Genomic DNA, 19,000 nt, shown 5'->3' on the forward strand with positions numbered 1-19,000 from the left:
CTGTCCTGTGAGTTCATGGGTCTGTTCATGCCAAAGACACGTGGTCAAGATTCTGCATACCTAATCAGCTAAGTCAGAGCCCCACAGAACCAGGACTGCTGCCAAATTCATAGTGATCACAAGATAAAGATTTGCTTTGTTTCTGTGTCAGAGAAAGTAGGTGTCAATAGGGGAAGGAGATTACGAGGTAAAAACCTTCAGTTATAAAGTAAATAAGTTATGGAGATAATAAAGTATAGCATAGGAATATAATCAATAATATCGTAATAACTTTGTAGGATGACAAATGGTATAGTCTCACTGTGGTGATCATTATATAATGTAGATAAACGTTGAATCACTATTTTTACACCTGAAACTAATATGAAACAATATGTCAACTATACTTCAATTAAAAAGTATTTTATTTGCAATAATTTTATGCACAAAAATTTCAAAGACATACTGCTATTTGTGCAAATAGCCCTTCTAACTTTTCAGTTTTGCTGACATTTCCATCCCTTTATTTCAGAGTTAGGTTAGAGCTGGTGCCTTGCAGAAAATGTTTTCACCTGGAAACTCAGATGGTCTGCTAGAAACATCCCATTTGATACAGAACTAGGAGAGAGCTGAGAAGTGATCACCTTTCCAAAATCTCTTCTTCCCACATAGATCAGTCCGTCCAAGGGAAGGGCTAGATGCCTGCTGCCCAAGAGGCACCACCAGGCTCCATGTGTGGGCATGTCCAGGGCTCTCTGACTTGGGTCCTAAGGTGGGAAGATCTAGATTGCCCTGGCCTGAGGATCACAGCAGAGCACCTGCTCCAGCAGCTGCACAGTCAGAGACATGACATAATTCCCCAAATTATAATGGGGAAGTGCTCCTGCTGGAGGTTAGTGCAGACTGCCCACTGCACAAATGGAGGGATTTGTCATACATAATGATAGTAATATCCAGTTACTAAATGCTCTGCAGCGAGACATGCTTTCCATGTGTTATTCCATTTCATTTCACCACAACCCCATGAGGAAAGATCTGTGACTATTCTTATTTCATAGGTAAGAAATTTTGGCTTAGAAAGATAAACTAAGGCACATGGCTGGCTCAGTCAGAAAAGCACACAACTCCTGATCTTAGCATCATGAGTTGGAGCCCCATGTTGAGGGTGGAGTTTACTAAATAAATAAACGTTAAAAAAAAAAAAAGGTGAGCAAACCAGCCCATGATGACATAGCCAGTAATGCCAAAGTCTAATACTGAAACAGAGAATGTGATTCCAGCTGGTCTTTGCCACTGTGTCTTGAATGCACAGAAGCAAATAAAGGTGAAATGTCTTAATAAGAAGACTTAATGTCTTAATAAGAATGTCTTAATGTTGGGGCACCTGGGTGGCTCAGTTGGTTAAGCCTCTGCCTTCGGCTCAGGTCATGATCCCAGGATCCTGGGATCCAGCCCCGCATCAGGCTCTCTGCTCAGCAGGGAGCCGGCTTCCCTTCCTCTCTCTCTGCCTGCCTCTCTGTCTACTTGTGATCTCTCTCTCTGTCAAATAAATAAACAAACAAACAAAAAATCTTAAAAAAAAAAAAAAAGAATGTCTTAATGTCACAATAAGAAATATTGTGCCCAAGCTGGAGAGGCGTGAAGGAAATCTCAGGAAAAAAATGTCCTATTGGTCCCATATCTGACATTAAGGCTTTTTCTGTAATGGAGATTTACCCTCTTGCACAATGCAGAGCACGTACCCCTATAATAAGTGAGATGGTGTATGTCTGAGGAATCCCCTACAATCAGGTAGTTCTGTCAAGGAAACAGGCCTAAGAGTTCCTTCTAATGTCTTAGGTTTGCTTACCTCCAGATAACACAAGGTTTGTCTAATAGCCACTCTTCCCTTTAAGTGAACTTAGGCTCCCATAGTGGGCCAGCCTGGCCATGGTCCCTTTCCTTTTCCCTTAGATAGTTCTACTTTCCATTTCTGTGGTATTTTGCTTAGAGTCACTACCTACTTCTGTAACTACAGTAAACTTAGGGAGTAGGATTCTTGTTATTTAGGTAATCTTGATTTGTTGGGTTTGGAAATGAATACATGGATCTAAACTATATCGTGGTCATAAGATGTCATGAGGGACAGCACATTCTTCTAGGAACTAGGAATGCACAGATGCGGTCTACCTCAAGGTAATTAACTTCAGTGAAAAAAGCAGACGTTTTCCCCAAACCTCGTGCCTTTTATAATCCAGTGAGAAAAACAGTAAAATGAGTATGCAGTCAGTTAAAAGTCAGTTTTCTAAAAGTTTCTAAAAGTTTTCAAAAGGAAGTTTGGAATTTAATTTGTCAAACTGTCCAAGCATTTCCCTTTAATCCATTTGGTTTGAAGCACTATGAATTCAGTCATTTGCTGGTATTGATCAAGAAACATGAAAAGGTTGCTGTATAATTTGAGAGACCATCAGTAGAAGTCACTTTTGAGTAGGACATTTTATTAAAAGACATTGTATACCAAGTAATATTTTTAAAAGGAAAAATAATAAGGAAACAATGTTACTGTTTTTTCATTTTTATATTTGTTTTGGAGGAGGATATATTAATTTCCAATGTAACTATAACTAATTACCATAAACTTGGCAGGCTAAAACCATTCACGTTTATCATCTTACAGTTCTGGAAGTCAGAAGTCTGAAACGGGTTTCACTGGGCTAACATCAAGGTGCTGGCAGAGCCACACTGCCTCCACAGGCTCTAGGAGACAATCCTTTTTTACCTTTCCTGGCTTCTAGAAGCTCCCTTCATTCCATGGTAGGGATTTCTAATCTACAAAATTACAAATCCCCAAGGAATTAACAGAATACTAATCAGTAGCGTTTTGGATTTCTACTGAAATTTTACAGAAATTGCAGGGAAGCAAACTTTGTATCACTGAGGGCAGGCAGAAACCATCTTCCCAACTTCTTTATCACTGAAACAAGAGATCTGTTAGATTTAACAGGAATGATATTTTAAAGTGCTTCTGTTTGGGGAAGCATGCTGTTTTAAAATGAGTTTAACCACTGCCAATTCTACCAGAGTGAGAAATATGAAAGGTAAATACTCATTGGAGAATTGGTTCATTCTTTATTAGGCAACTCTTCCCAGGTATTGTTATACGCCACTTACACCCAAAAAGCAATGATGTAAAATAAATCCCTGGATTATGTGATGTGTTTGTGCTTTGACAATTTCCAGAGATTACTGTTACTGAAGTGTCTTACAACCCAATACTGTCTCTCTATCCCACCCCTCCCTACTCTGGGAGAGAACGCTGCACTTCTCAGGGCTCAGTAACACTAAAGTGTGGGACAGCCTGGATGTTTGCAGAGAATGACAAGCAGCATATTTAGGAAAACAGATACTCTTTAGTACTGAAAATGCTACTGCTAGAAGTATCTGGATGGCTTAGTCAGTTAAATGTCCAGCTCTTGATTTTTGCCTGGGTCATGATCTTGGGGGTAGCGGGATCCTGCCTCAAGTTGTGCTCCATGCTCAGAGTGCGATCTTCTTGGAATTCCCTCTCTCCTTCTGCCCCTCTCTCCACTTACATGCTCCCTCTAAATAAATAGACAAAATCTTAAACAAAAATGTATTTGCCAGCCTCACATATGAATATCTCTAGGTATTAGCAAGTGGTCTCTTTAAACTGACAGTTGAATTTCATGAGCTTGCTACTCCAATCCAGTGACTGACAAAACCTCATTGGTGTCCTTAGTTACCTCCCCTCTGGAATTTCTCCAAGTGCCAAGGGGGTGTCTCTCACATACCCCTAAATCAGGCCAAGCCACAATGCTTGCCATTCACTATTGTTAAGTACTGCAGCCCAGGTCTTTGCTAATTGCGGTCTGCACGCTACGGCAGGTTCCAGCTCTTTGGAGATCACCCTAGCCACCAACGTCTCCATTCCCACGATGCTTTGAGTGCTGGAACTGCACTGGGATTAAGGGCCTCTACCTGCAGCCTGCCCAGCTTGAATGACTCACCCTCGGTCTGAGTCCACAGCTCTGGAGCTTATACCCAGCCAGGCCAAATGCGAGACAGCCACCTCCACGCTGGAGTCCATGCTGGAGGGAATAGGCCTTCTGGGACATTCCCCTTGATATCCACCCTTCCACACAGGTCTCCTTCTGAACTCCAGTATCACCCTCAACTGCCCTTTATCTGTATTCAGCCATTTCTTTTCTACCCAAAGTCCACCTCCTACGTATTTCAGGCTGTGCTCTGAAGACATGAGGGTATTATTCATACCAGTGATTCTCGGAGGACGGGCATAATAGGGGAGAGGATTTGGGGCCTTAGAGAAAAAAAAAAAAAGTTGCGTTTGCCAACTAATAGAGATGATTTTTTTTTGTCACAACTGCAGGGTCCTGCTGACATCTAGTGGTTATAAATAAGGATGCTTCTTAAACATCACTAGATAGTTTCCCGCAACAAAGAATTATCTAGCCCAAATGTCAATAGCCGCCAAGATTGAGAAACTCTGCCTTACATCTATTTCTTAGAGGAGTTATTACTTAAGTTTCAGTTTCTCAAGCCGATTTTAGGTCAGTTGCCATGTTTCACTTCTATTTCCTTTTTCCCTAGTTGCTGTGTTTTACATCTTGGTAAGAATAAATCAAGGGGCACCTGGGTGGCTCAGTCAATTAAGTGTCTGTCCTTCGGCTCAGGTCATGATCCCAGGGTTCTGGGACTGAGCCCCACATCGGGTTCCCCACGTGGCGGAAAGCCTGCTTCTCCCTCTCCCTCTGCCTGCCACTCTCTCTGCTTGCACACTTTCTTGTGTTCTGTCAAATAAATAAACATTTTTTGAAAAGAATAAATTCAAAAGACAATGCACTATTGATTTGCTGAAGACCGCACCCAATGCACCTTTCTGTGAAAATAAAGATTGATCTATAAATTCCTCCTAATAATTTCAACATGTTCAACACCCACTCAACAGGTCTTCGTTTCCTCCATCCTGAAAATGTATATTCCTTAAATTTTTTTTTTAAAGATTTTGTTTATTTATTTGACAGAGATCACAAGTGGGCAGAGAGGCAGGCAGAGAGACAGGAAGGGAAGCAGACTCCCTGCTGAGCAGAGAGCCCAATGCGGGGTGGGGGGGCCCTCGATCCCAGAACCCCAGGACCTCGACCTGAGCCAAAGGCAGAGGCTTTAACCCACTGAGCCACCCAGGAGCCCCATATTCTTTAAATTTTTTACAGGTAGTTTTTGTCTTTCTGAATTTGAATTCTTAACAATATATGTAGATAACCAGGATTTCTTTTTCCTTTGATGTTTACTTCTGATTGCTTATTGCTATTCATTTAAACCTTTATAAGCAAAGACAATCTCTTGACCCAGATAAGCTAAGGGAAAGAAGTGGGAACAAGGAAGAAAAAACACGATCAACATGCTGGAAATTTTTTCAAACAGTGGAGGACTATTTTTTTAATTCTTTTTTTTTTTTTAATTTTATTTGTTTATTTGACAGAGACAGAGAGAGATCAAAAGTAAGTAGAGAGGTGGGGCGCCTGGGTGGCTCAGTGGTTTGGGCCTCTGTCTTCGGCTCAGGTCATGATCTCAGGGTCCTAGGATCGAGCCCCGCATCGGGCTCTCTGCTTGGCGGGGAGCCTGTTTCCCCCTCTCTCTCTTCCTGCCTCTCCACCTACTTGTGATCTCTCTCTGTCTATCAAATAAATAAATAAATAAAAATCTTAAAAAAAAAAAAAAAAGTAGGTAGAGAGGCAGGCAGAGAGAGTGGGAGAAGCTGGCTCCCTGCTGAGCAGAGAGCCTGAGATCATGACCTGAGCTAAAGGCAGAGGCTTAACCCATTGAGCCATCCAGGAACCCCGAAATTCTTTTTATTCTTAATTCTTTTAAATTTTTAAAAATTCTTAGTAAGAAGGAAATTCTAGGTTTATTTTCTACCCATACTAAACCATTCAATACCTTTTCTAAAATGTGGCTTCCCGCTCCAGAAAAACATTATGATAGCCTTTAGGCCCACCACATTACCTCTCAGACCTCAATTCTTAGGGACTTTTTCTCCGCTCTTCCCATTCCAAACACACCATCCATGCACACCAACTATGCTTCACCTCCAGGGGTTTGTATGTACTGTTTCCCATGCCTGGAACTTTCTTCGCTAGCTCCTTATCTCCAGTGCTCACTCCTCACCCACTTCAGATCTTTGCTCAATTGCCACTTTCTCAGTGAAACAAGCTTTTCAGCTATTACCAACAGCTTTATACTAGCAAAAATACCCCGCACTCCAAACCTCTCTGTGCTTTTTCTTCATATCATCTGATACATAATGTTTCATTTGTTCTTTACTATTTTTATCTCCCATACTAGAAGATAACTCCAAAAAAGTAGGTCCTCTATTTTCATCATTACTATATTGATAGTACCTTGAACAATGTCTGGTTTTAGTGGCTGTTCAATATAATTTGCTGAATGAATGAATGATTGAATTCAAGTGGAACAAAAGCCTGGGTTTATTGGTATTTGGCATTTTCTGCTTAGCTTCCCAATACCACCCCCATCTTCAACTAGAATCTTATTATGGTGAGTAAGGCTGGCAAGGGCACAGAAGAGAAGCACTCTTACACAATTGTGAGTGGACGTGTATAAACCTCTATTCAAAGCTATTCAGCAATGCCTATCAACTGCTAAACTGTTTATACATCTTGACCCCAAAATTTCCTTAAATTTACCCAACAGAAATAACTGCATTGGTGTACAGCGTTGTACCTGTTTGTTTGGTTTTTTTTTCAGTGAAGACGGGAAGCAAGGACTTCAGTTTCAGCTTAGGATACAGAAAGCTGGAAACAGCATCGGTGCCACCCTTACAACACGAATAACGCTGAACAATCTCCTCTCATTTTATTTAAAAATAAATTTAAAAGGTTGCTCGAGCACCACGCAGGCTTAGCAAGACAGGTGAGAGCCCAGGCCAAAGTCCACAGGGCCAGCTGCAAATTCCACATGGAACCACACCGAGCTCTGCAAACATGCACGACCCCTCCACTCCGCCCTCCCCCCCACCCAACCCGGGGTTTCTCAGCCGAGCTGGGCCCCACTTACCTCTAGCAGAAGTTTCGGTTTCCTGGAACTGGACTCCGCCTAGTCCGAGATCAGATTCACTTTCCAGCTCCCTCTTCCCGCTCTGGTCCTGCGTTTAACTGAAATACCAACAGAGTATTACTCCCACCTTAAAAGACCACCAGAGACGTGAGTCAAAGCCAAGCAGCAAGGGTCGTTTATTGCAGGTTCGAACCTGGACCTCTGCACCGCTCCTTGCGGATAAGGCCGAGAGGTCCAGAGCTGGGTTAGTGCAGGGTTTTTATAGACAGATACAAACAAGTTTCGGGTGGGGCTGAGCTGCTTGGTTGACAGTTTGAACAGGCATACTTGGCGCCAGCGGTTTGGTTCAGGGGGTCCGCCGCGGGAGACAAGCAAAGCAGTCTTACAGAAGCAAAACTGGCCGGTTAGCCCCTAGGGGCGAAAAAGCAAGCTTTCGTGCAGAAGCGAAACTACCTGGTTAACAGGATAAAAATGCACTTCTAGCCAGGGGGGTTCTTTTGGTCTTTCATAACAAAGCCAACGCCTGGGCAGCGACCTCGCGCAGTAGAGACCTGGGGGCAAGAGCCCACCGCCCGCCCACACTGCCCGCGCACGCGCACACATCCACTCTCGCGCGCGCCCCGCAGCTCCGCAGGCCGGGATTCCAGTCCTGAGGAGAAAGCCCGAGGGTACTGCAGCCTCCCGGGGCTACACGCAGCGCCCAGCCACCATGAGGTAAAGGCTTTCCCTGCTTCTGCCCCCAGACTGCGTAGGCCTTTGTTTCAAGCAGGTGGTGTTTTTGTTGTTTGTTTTGTTTTGTTTTGTTTTGTTTTTTTCCCCAGCCCGTTGACCGCACAGCGCCGCGGCCCTTCGAGTGGCCGAGCCCCTCGCGCCCAGCAGCCGGGCGTCGGGTTTGGGGCGTCCTCTCGGGAGCCGCGACTCGGATCCGGGCATCTGGAGTCGGGCCTGGCGGGGATGGTCGCCGAGCGCGCGCTTCCCCGAAGCCCGACCCTCTCCGGTCAGGACTGTCCGGCCGGGGTGGTAGGCTTGGGAGGGGGCAGGCGACGCTCCCCGGTAGAAGAGCTCCCCGCGGCTCTTCTCAGCGGCAGCGGCGACTGTGCTTGGTTGGCGGCGGCCACCAGGGCCCTTCCAGGCGGCTTCTACGTGGCAGGCGTCTCCTGAGGCCCGTCGCCTTCCTCCCCTTCCCGGCATGGCAGCTGCCATTCCCCCCCCCGCCCCCCCGATGTGGGCAGACACGATTTGGCCGCAGCCCTGCAGTTGTCACCTAGGTCGGCTACTGCCATTTTGCCTTTCTGGTTTCTGAGTCTGAGTTCTCCCTTCTTGTGAGCTGCCTTTGTACCGCGTCCCGATTCTTATTATTCCGCCCAGTCCGCTGTTGGAAGGGTGTGTGTGTGTGTGTGTGTGTGTGTGTGTGTGGTGTTCTCTTCTGTCTCCTTTACTGCCTTATGGTAGTGGGGTCCTTTTCTCACCCACTTTGTGTCCCCAGGGGCAGGCACCCTGCCCTGTGCGCAATGAGTGAACCGCAGTTAGTAAGAAGGATGAGAGGATAAGCCCATGGGCTCCTGAAGCAGACAGCCCTTTCTTCGAAATCCTCATTCTGAACACCTACTAGATGGGTGACCCAATGCAAAGTTGCTTAAAACAGAGTTTTAAGTCTGTTTGAGTCTGTTTCTTATACGTACAAATCAATGACCTCCCAATCTTAGGACTGTGGCGTTAGTTGATTGCATGCTACTTAATATTTGCAAATGTTTATTATTAAGTAAAAAGGAGATTTAATAAGTGCTTCACTTCTAATACCTGTAAGAAGGGAAGATGTCTGAATAAATGAGAAGAAAAGGGGTGGGCCCAATGGTATGCAGGATGGGCTGGAAGAGGGGTGGAACCCACTTGGGGTTTAACTGTCCCCCAAGGACAATGAAAGACTGCTCCTTCCTGGCCAAACTCCCCAAATTCCCTAAAGATAAATGTTGCCTCTTCAGACACAATAGCCTCTCTCTGCCAGCTTTCCAGAGACAGAGTTTTGAAAAGTGAAACTTCGCATAGCATCCATTTGGGCTTAAATTCCACAGTCTAGGCAAGGCATTTCAGTGACTGATTATGCCCTTGAGATCTCACAACTACATTCATATTACCTGAGGCAGCCCTCTTCATTGTCCTTGAGCTGGGCTGGTGTAAACTTTGCAACAGAAACGTGTTCATTATACTGTATGGATGGGCAGGGGGCTGGTAAGCCCATTTGCCATGGACCTGGGCAGGTTGTTAAGGGGATGTCTTGCCCATGATTTGAATGCAGTTACATGAGAAAAAGGAACAACTACAAATGGACAGTTATACTGGGTTTCCCAGTCAGGACCATGGGAAACAGCCTAAAACTTATTTTCAAAATCCAAACATGAAGCCAGACAGAGAGCATGCCAAGATATTAAGACAAATGAGATGGGGAAAACTGAAATGGGAGAAAGCCTGGAGCCATTAGCAGAAGGTGAAGAACTAGTAAGAATTCTCTCGTCTGGAATCCAGGTGCTTTTTACACTAAGCCTATACCTTTGGGCTGGACATGCCAGAAACTGCCAGTATATAACTGCATTCATTCAACACATATTTATTTATTGAGCTTCTATTAACTTCCTAGAATAATAGATTCCAGGGACACAGTGCTGGGGACCCAGTGGTGAAAAATATAAAATCAGAACAAGGTCCCTATTCTTATGGGGCTTACATTTAAATGGGGGCAATAGATAAACAATAGATAATTGAGTAATTAACACAATTGAGAAAGTATTAAGAGTTACAAGGAAAATAATGTAATGGCCTAAGATAGTAACCTAGAATGGAGGGGACTATTTTAGATATTTCTGCTATGGGTAGCCTCCTGGGTAGGGAATGTTGGAGCTGAGTTATAGAAAAGAGCTAGTTATGCAAAGATTTAGAAGCAGAAAATTCCCAGGGTAAAATGACCAGGTTTAAAGTCCTTGAACTTGATATGTTCAAGATAGGAAAGTCAAGGTCGAAAACACAGTGAATGAAGAGGAGAGTAGGAGGAGAAAAGGTTGGACAGATAGATAAGGGATCCTTTAGGGACTTAAAGGACGTGGCAAGGACTGGATCAATATCTAAGGTGTTGGGTAGGCATTGGGAGATTTTAAGCAGGAGACCGATATCATCTGGTTTACATTTTCAAAAGTTTAGTTGGACTCTGAGGGGATCAAGAGCCAAAGCTGGAAGACCAGATTTTTGCTCCAGTTCAAAGGAATGGTAATTGTGGTTTAGACTAGTAAAACGGCAGTAAAAATGGAGGAAAGTACTTGGATTTGAGGTTTATCTGGGTGTTAGATTTAACAGGACTTCCAACTGGATTGGATAAGAGGTTGAGAGAAAAAGAAGATCAGATTACTCCTGGATTCTTTGGCCTGTGGAACTTAGAGGTGCCAAAAAAGATTGAGGGGGGAAGAAGCTCAAGGAATCCAGATTTCTGGATTGCTTATGTTTATTTGAGAAGCCAACTGAACTAACTGAAGGTGTGAACTGAAAATTCATTAAGTCTAGAATTCAGGGGAGAGATCAGAGATTAGATCAGAGATTAGGTTATAAATATGAAATGCTTTTATTTTTTCATTCACTACTACTAATTGTGCAATTAATTCAGTTCTGTAACTTCTGTCACTTTTTGCTATTAGGACAACCCCTTTCCAGTTCCTAAAAGTCTGTTTGATTCAGTTTAAAACATCAAGCTAGTATTTGACTTAAAACACTCTTCTCCTCCTTCCCAACTCCCACCAAATACTGATATAAAGTGCTATACAGAAAGCGAAATGTGATAGACTAGACTAGACTAGACTTTAGCCAAGGTGGTCAGGGGTACACCTCTTTGAAGAGCTGACATTTGAGTCAAGACCAGAATTGTGAGAGTTAAGTAAGCGCTAGAACTCGCTGAGGAAGAGTTCACAAAATGAGGGAAGAAAAAGCCCATGCAGATGCCCTGAGGTAGATACATACTTCGCAGAAGAAGTAAGTTTTTTTAAAGGCCTGTATGGTTAGAGTGTAGGGAGTGGAAGGAAGGTTGTACAAAATGAGGCTAGAGAAGTAGACATGGGCTGGATGACAAAGGGCATAGCAACAATGATTAAGAGATTGAAGCTGGAGATAAAGTTTTGAATATTAACAATGTATAGTTTCACTTAAGCTTCATGTTCATCTTTCTTGTAGTTATCCCTGCCTCTCTTCTACAAGCATCATTTTCTCCCTTTCTCCATTCCTATTGGCATATCATAACATATCATTACATTATTAAAAATATTGTGGTTAAAAATTATTTTGACATTTTCATCAGCCTTCCTCCAGATACAGCTCTATTTCTCTAGTTCCTTGAGAGAGTGGCCTCTATTCCCCATATCTACTTCTTTACCTCACATTATCTCCTCAACCCACTCCAGTAATTTTTTTTATTTGTTTGTTAAGATGTTATTTATTAATTAGAGAGAGGGAAAGAGAGCACAGGGCATGGGCGTTGGGTGAGCAGAGGGAGAATGAGAAGCGTACTCCCTGCTGAGCAGGGAGCCCAGTGCAGGACCCTATCACAGGACTCCAAGATCATGACCCAGGGCCAGACACTTAAGCCACTGAGCCACCCAGGCACCCTCCAATAATGTTTTCATCCCTACCTTTATTCTGAAACACTTACCCTGGTCCCCCACAGCTTTACTCCTGCCAAAACAGTGATCTCTTTTCTGTCCTCAATTACTGAATTTCTTAGAATCATTTTGCACATTGAATATTCATCTCTCTTTCTTAAAACATTTTCTTCCTTAGGCTTTCATTGATACCAGATTTCTTAGTTTTCCAGCTCCCTCACTAATGATTCTTTCTTTGTCTCCTTTCCTGATCCTTCTAGTCTACTTGACCTAGAGTGTCTTACAGCTTAGTTTTTTACCTTCTTCTCAGTCTATGCTCACTCCTTAGGTAATCTCATTCTAGATCTTGTGGTTTTAAAGTCCATCTGCATGTCTGTGACTCCTGATTTTATATCCTTAGTTCTAACTTCACTCCTCCTCATCCCCAGTATTATGTTCATTAATATCCAATTTCATACTTGGCATCTTCACTTTGATGTGTAATAGACATCTCAAAATTAACATTTCCATATAGGCCCCTTGATTTGTCCACTCACTTCCTCAAGTCAAAAGCATAGGAATCATCCTGGATTCTCTCTTTTCCTCATGGTCCTCCCCACACCAAATTAATCAGAAAGACCGGTCAGCTCTGCCTCAAATATAACCAATGCAGTCCTCACTAACCCTCCATTGCAACCACAGTGTAAGCTTGCATCATCTCTCCTTAGATTTCCTTGACAGCTGCTTTCAAGCCTCTTTTAGGGAGATTTGCTCTCGCCCTGCTCTTTCTATTTTAACCACCTCTCAAATTCCCTGGCAACTTCCCATTTTTTCCTCCTTTTCTGCTTTTTTTTTTTTCCTCTTTATTACCATCTAACATACTCTATATTTTCTTTCTTTCTTTTTTTAAAATCTTTTCTTGGCCACCCCACTGCCCTATTAGAATATAAGCTACACAAAGTCAGGGTGCTTTATCTGTTTTAATCACTGCTGTATCCCAGCACTTAGAACATGCCCTCTACATTGTACTTCTCAGTTAATCTTGGTTGAACAAATAGCTTCCATATCAGTTTGCAAACTTCCTCTCTTGATCCTTGATTGTTCATTCTCCTCACAGCAGCCAGAGGGATTTTTTAAAAACTTATACCAAACATTATCATTTTTCTACTTGAAAAGTTTCCCCCAGTGGTTTCCCATTGCAGTTAGGGTAAAATTTATGTTCCTTATCATGGACTCCCAAATCCTGCATCATCTGTCCCTGCCTACTACTACACCTCATCTTCTGCTATTCCTCTTTACTATTCTTCAGCCACATTTTTCTTCCTTTGTCCCCTGAACACACCAAGTTTGTTCTCATGTCAAGGCCTTTCCACTCACTGATCTCAGCCCAAACTAGGTTTCCTCATTCTCAACATTAATGACATTTCGGGCTGGGTAATTCATTGTTGGGACTGACCTGTGCATTGTAGGATATTTAGCAACATCCCTGGCCCAGTAGGTGCTAGTAGCATTCCTCCAGTGGTGACAACCAACCTTATCTCCAGACATTACCATATATCCCCTAGGGAGCAAAAGCACCCTGGTTGAGACCATCTTAGACCATTCTGCCCTCAGATCTTTTATGATTGCCTCCATTTCATTGTTGAGATCTTACTTCAATAGCCCCTTTCTACGAAAGCTGTCCTTTCATAATTATAACTAAAGTACCTTCCCAACCACCACCACTCTTAATTCCATTACTCAGAATTTTTTTCTTAACATTTACTACGACCTGGAATTATGTTGTCTGTTTGTTTTCATATTGATTTTTCTACATATTTGTTTTCCATCAACTCCTTTTGTTTTTTCCCCTCCCAGAATGTAATTGCCAAGGAAAAGACATTTTCTAACTTGTTCAATACTATCCACTACAACTAGGATATTGCCTGACACATATGACATGAAGTGGTCAATAAATGTTTTGATGGCACTATTACTATAGTTCCCATAAACATTTATACAACTATATATTTATATTTTACATACAAGGGGATGGGGGTCTTTGTATGCATTCAAAGGAAATAAACACACATTCACATGCACATACCCTGTATTGTTCAGATACTGTTCATAATTAGGGCATTTTCCTCTGAGAGAAGACTTAAGGAATTTTTAAAATTTATTTTATTTTATTTTTATTTATTTGTCAGACAGAGATCACAAGTAGGCAGAGAGGCAGGCAGGGGTTGGGGGGGTGGGGAGGGGAGAGGCTCCCTGCTGAGCAGAGAGCCCAGTGGGCTCGATCCCAGGACCCTGGGATCATGACCCGAGCTGAAAGAGGCTTTAACCCACTGAGCCACCCAGGCACCCAGGAATTTTTTTTTTCCAATTTTAGTATATGTGCTGCCGAAGCAAGCACAGGAATTTTTTTTTCTTTTTCTATACATTTCTTAATTATGATTAATCATAGATTGAGAAAGTCTTTTTTTTAAGACTTTATTTATTTATTAGAGAGAGAAAGATAACATATGGGGGGTGGGTGGGGGAGAGGAAGAGGAAGAAGCAGTCTCCCCCACTGAGCAGGGAGCCTGATGTGGGGCTCCTTCCTAGGACCCCGGGATCATGTCCTGGGCCGAAGGCAGATATTTAACCAACTGAGCCACCCAGTCTTTCTTGACTGTCCACACTACCACTATCAGCAAAGCAAAAAAAATAAAACCAGGTATGTTAATTAGGATTTTGTCAGTTGCTGACAATAGAAACCTAATTTAGAGTGGCTTAAGCAGGAGGTTATTTCTTTAAGTAAATAGGAGTCCAGGGGTAGATAAGGTGATCCAGGCAAGACTGTTTATAGTCACTATCTTAAACTCTGCTTTCCTCTCTATAAGATTTTTTCTCAGTCAGGCAGACTGCCCCCAAATTTGGAAAGATGGCCATCAGCAAACCCAAGGTTGTATTCTACCAACATAAAATTTTTAGAAGGAAGAGAGAGAGTTCCATCAAAGTCCCATTTCAACAAAAGTATATTTTAATTGGACTACCTTGGAATGTATCACTGAAACTAGGGAACGGCTAGAATATCATGTCCCTTCCCAGACTCGAAGGTAGACAGTCCATTTCAAATCACATGGACTGAGTAGGAGAGGATGTTCCAGAAATGGAAACCAAAAGAATGGGTCCTCACCAAGTAAAAACCACAGATGTCCACAGCACTCGACTATGTATACTTCCTGGGTCACTTCTATGGAACTTTATACTGAATTATAATTATTTACTTATAAGCTTTGTATAAGCAGGGCTATGTCTTGTTCACAGTTACATACCCAGGGTTACTTAGAAGATCTTGCACATAAAATGGTCTCAGTAATGAATAAATATTTCCTTGCCCTCCCTTCCCTCTGTATCTTCCTAGTTTCAGAGATAGTGCCTGTAGTGTGCCCTGCAGAGATTACACTGTGCTTTGCACAAAGGGAGCTCAACAAATATTTGTGAAGTGAATTTTAATAGCAGTGACAAGGTAATAATAAGCATTAGCTATTGTTGCCTACAATTCTAGAGGTCAGAAGGATGTGGCACTTACATCAAATCTGTTAAGCTTACTGAATTTCCTTGTCCCTTTTCCCCATCTTTCTGGAAATCTGTTAGTCTCCTTTTATCTATCTCAAATTTAATGCTTTTCCCCATCTGTTGGTATACCAGTTACTATCTGTTTCTGTGCATTTTCTCTCTGTAGGAGTTCCTTCTTTTCTTTCTTCCTGTCTCTCTTCCTTCCTCCCTCTCTTTTTCCCTTCTTTCCTTCCTCTGTAAAAATGATATATTGGTATGGTTTCTGTGTCTTCTTCAGTGTACTCCTTTTTCTTATTTCGTACCTCTTCTTTCCCTTCCTACTCATAATATAGAAATGGAACTTTTATATTAATTATTGCTATATATATTTATTATTATTAATTTTCAAGGGAAGTAAATAAAACATTTTAAATTCCCTTCTGAAAAATTGGAGGTACTCATGGGTTAGTGACTACCAGAAGGGAATAAATATCCTGTGACATAGATAATCCTGTCATTGCTCCAAAATTGCTTTTGCAATAAATAATGAGGATATTTCTAGAATTTAACTCTACACCAGGGAAACCAGTTTGAAGATATAGAGGACTAGTGCTTTAACTGTAAGATCAAATAAAAGGTAGAATTGTTAAACAAAAAACTGTATATAAGGTTTAAGGATTGATTATTTCCTTCATTTCTTCAAAATTAAAAGGGATTTTATCTTTGACAGTGAAATTCCTAAGGACTCCCTGAAGGCCATCCTGTTGGAGTTAGAATGTCACTTTACATGGAATTTACTTAAGGAAGACATTGATCTGTTTGATGTGGAAGATACAATTGGGCAACAACTTGAATTTCTTACCACAAAATCTAGACTCACTCTTTATAACCTATTGGCCTATGTGAAACACCTGAAAGGCCAAAATAAAGATGCTCTAGAGTGCCTGGAACAAGCAGAAGAAATAATCCGGCAAGAACACTCAGACAAAGAGGAAATACGAAGTCTCGTCACTTGGGGAAACTATGCCTGGGTATATTATCATATGGACCATCTCAAAGAATCTCAGAAGTATATAGACAAGATAGGGAATGTTTGCAAGAAATTGTCCAGTCCTTCTAATTATAAGTTGGAGTGTCCTGAGATTGACTGTGAAAAAGGATGGGCACTCTTGAAATTTGGAGGAAAGTATTACCAAAGGGCTAAAGCAGCTTTTGAGAAGGCTTTGGAAGTTGAACCTGACAATCCAGAATTTAACATCGGCTATGCCATCACAGTGTACCGGCTGGATGATTCTGATAGAGAAGGGTCTATAAAGAGCTTTTCCCTGGGCCCTCTGAGGAAAGCGGTTACCTTGAACCCAGATAACTCCTACATTAAGGTTTTTCTGGCACTGAAGCTTCAAGATGTACATGCAGAAGCTGAAGGGGAAAGGTATATTGAAGAAATCCTGGACCAGATATCATCCCAACCGTATGTCCTTCGTTACGCAGCCAAATTCTACAGGAGAAAAAATTCCTGGGACAAAGCTCTGGAACTTTTGAAAAAGGCTTTGGAGGTGACACCAACCTCTTCCTTCCTGCATCACCAGATGGGACTTTGCTATAGGGCACAAATGATCCAAATCAAGAAGGCCACACGAAACAGACCTAAAGGAAAGGATAAATTGAAAGTTGATGAGCTGATTACATCTGCTATATTTCATTTCAAAGCAGCTGTGGAAAAGGACTCTATGTTTGCATTTGCCTACACAGATCTGGCCAACATGTATGCTGAGGGAGGCCAATACAGCAATGCTGAAGACGTTTTCCAAAAAGCCCTTCGTCTGGAGAACATAACTGATGATCACAAACATCAGATCCACTATCACTATGGCCGCTTTCAGGAATTTCACTGTAAATCAGAAAGTACTGCTATCCACCATTATTTAGAAGCCTTAAAGGTCAAAGACCGGTCATCCCTACGCACCAAATTGACAAGTGCTCTGAAGAAATTGGCTGCCAAGAGACTGGGTCACAATGCTTCAGATGTGCAGAGTTTAAGTGCGCTAGGGTTTGTTTACAAGCTGGAAGGAGAAAAAAGGCAGGCTGCTGAGTACTATGAGAGGGCCCAAAAGGTAGATCCAGAAAATGAAGAATTCCTTACTGCTCTTTGTGAGCTTCGACTTTCTATTTAAATACATACTCTAGGAAATTAGTTCTAAGCTTTTCTCTCCATTTTGGGTCATTATATTTTTTTGTTTATTATTTTAACCCATTGTTTATTATAGAGCCTTTTTTTTTTTTTTTGGATGGTTATGTACCAAGCATCATGCTAAATACTTTATATATACATAAGAATGACTCTTCTGTTGTTTTCCTTTTTTTAAAAATTAAACTAATATAGTCCACTGAGAAACAAATATTTCAGCTATTGTAACTTTTAAAAATGATATGGCCATTTATACCCTTTACTTTTGCCATTTATAGTAATTTTTGATTAAATGTTATCAAATTTTTCATATTACTCACACAGTGAGTATAATTCTGTATAAACCCTGACACCTAGGTCAGGAATACTCTTTCAGGAGTGCAAAATTATATTAGTTAAGCTCTTAAGTATGTAGCTTGCAAAAGATGGACCCTTCCAGTTACAGATGTTTCGACTTTAATGAGAATGTTTAACTCTCAACCTGATAGTCACCTAAAGAATCCTCTTTGTTGAAAGAAGAAAGTTCATAATAATAAAAGAACTTGTCATCTGTGGTGACTTCAATAAAAAAGAGAAAAAACAAATAGGGAAAAAAAAAGACTTCTTCAAATACAGAACTTAAAGGACCCATGAGAAATAACAAATATTATCTCCCAAATTAATTTTACTCCTTCCTATTAAAATTCCAGTATGCTTAGGTTAAAATCATTGAGATAGAAAGCAGGCCAATTGAGAAATTGGGAGAAATGATAAAAAATGGGTAAAATAGATGTCCCTAACCTACATCCTTAGATTACCAAGATTTCTATGATTTGGTTTTGGGTCTGGACTGGATTGTTCTCATACTCCCAATTTCTGGCCTTTGGTTAATTGTTTTATAATTGCAAATTTACTTCTGTGAAGCTTTTTCTTTTGTCTAAAGTTTTCAGATTGACATGTTTTCCTATAGATTCTACAGGAATAGTTAAGTCCTGCTTTCAGTTTTAATATCCATCTTGAAGGGTCAGTGTTTAAGGGCTCTTATCCCAGGGGACATTTTTAATTGGGATGTTGCTAAAAGTAGCTTCTCTAATGTTGTTTCTTTGGTTATATACTACACAATTATATTTACCAACACAGTATTAGCGGAAAAGTGTGCCATGTGATTTAATTCTCCATACCTCTAATGTAGCTCTTAAAACTACTGTATACATATTTGTGTGTTTTTTACTTTTTGTTACTTTTTTAAAAAAATTTTCTATTATGGTTGTGAATATTATAAAAGTAATGAATTCTCATTGTAAAATTTCAAATATAACAGAAGCATATGAGTTTAAAAGTAGGGGCACTCCCCCTTTACCCTTCCCTAATTCTACACCAGCATGGTAACCTGTTAACAATTTAATATGTATCCTTCTAGATACTTTTTCTATGCATATTCAAACATACATCCATACTGCAATGTATTTCATAAATTAAAATTTGAAAATCTTTTACTTAGGTCCCTGCTGTTTTTATTTTACTCATTCCGTTTGTTTATTCAAGAAGGGAGAATGGGGAAAGGGAACAATTTTTACCTAAGTATTTCAGAAATTCAGGACTGAAGTCCTGACCTATCAGT

At 41.3% G+C, this 19,000-nt stretch overlaps 2 protein-coding genes across 2 annotated transcripts in view; one reads left to right on the forward strand and one right to left on the reverse strand.

The window, feature by feature from the left end:
• BMS1 (BMS1 ribosome biogenesis factor) overlaps positions 1-7,623 on the reverse strand; it is a 125,095-nt gene extending 117,472 nt beyond the window's left edge. The window contains exons 1-2 of the mRNA XM_082721881.1: positions 7,528-7,623; positions 7,075-7,172 (exon numbers count right to left, since the gene is read on the reverse strand). The gene's annotated coding sequence lies outside the window, so the exon portion shown is untranslated. The remainder of the gene's footprint in view (positions 1-7,074; positions 7,173-7,527) is intronic.
• IFIT5 (interferon induced protein with tetratricopeptide repeats 5) lies at positions 7,534-18,875 on the forward strand. Its single transcript, XM_082721911.1, has 2 exons — positions 7,534-7,788; positions 15,943-18,875. Exons 1-2 carry the CDS (start codon positions 7,784-7,786, stop codon positions 17,384-17,386), a joined length of 1,449 nt encoding a protein of 482 aa, XP_082578037.1. The 5' UTR covers positions 7,534-7,783; the 3' UTR covers positions 17,387-18,875.
• Positions 18,876-19,000: the final 125 nt, after the last annotated feature.

Source organism: Mustela nivalis (assembly GCF_964662115.1).
Source record: "Mustela nivalis genome assembly, chromosome: 2".
NCBI classification, from domain to species: domain Eukaryota; kingdom Metazoa; phylum Chordata; class Mammalia; order Carnivora; family Mustelidae; genus Mustela; species Mustela nivalis.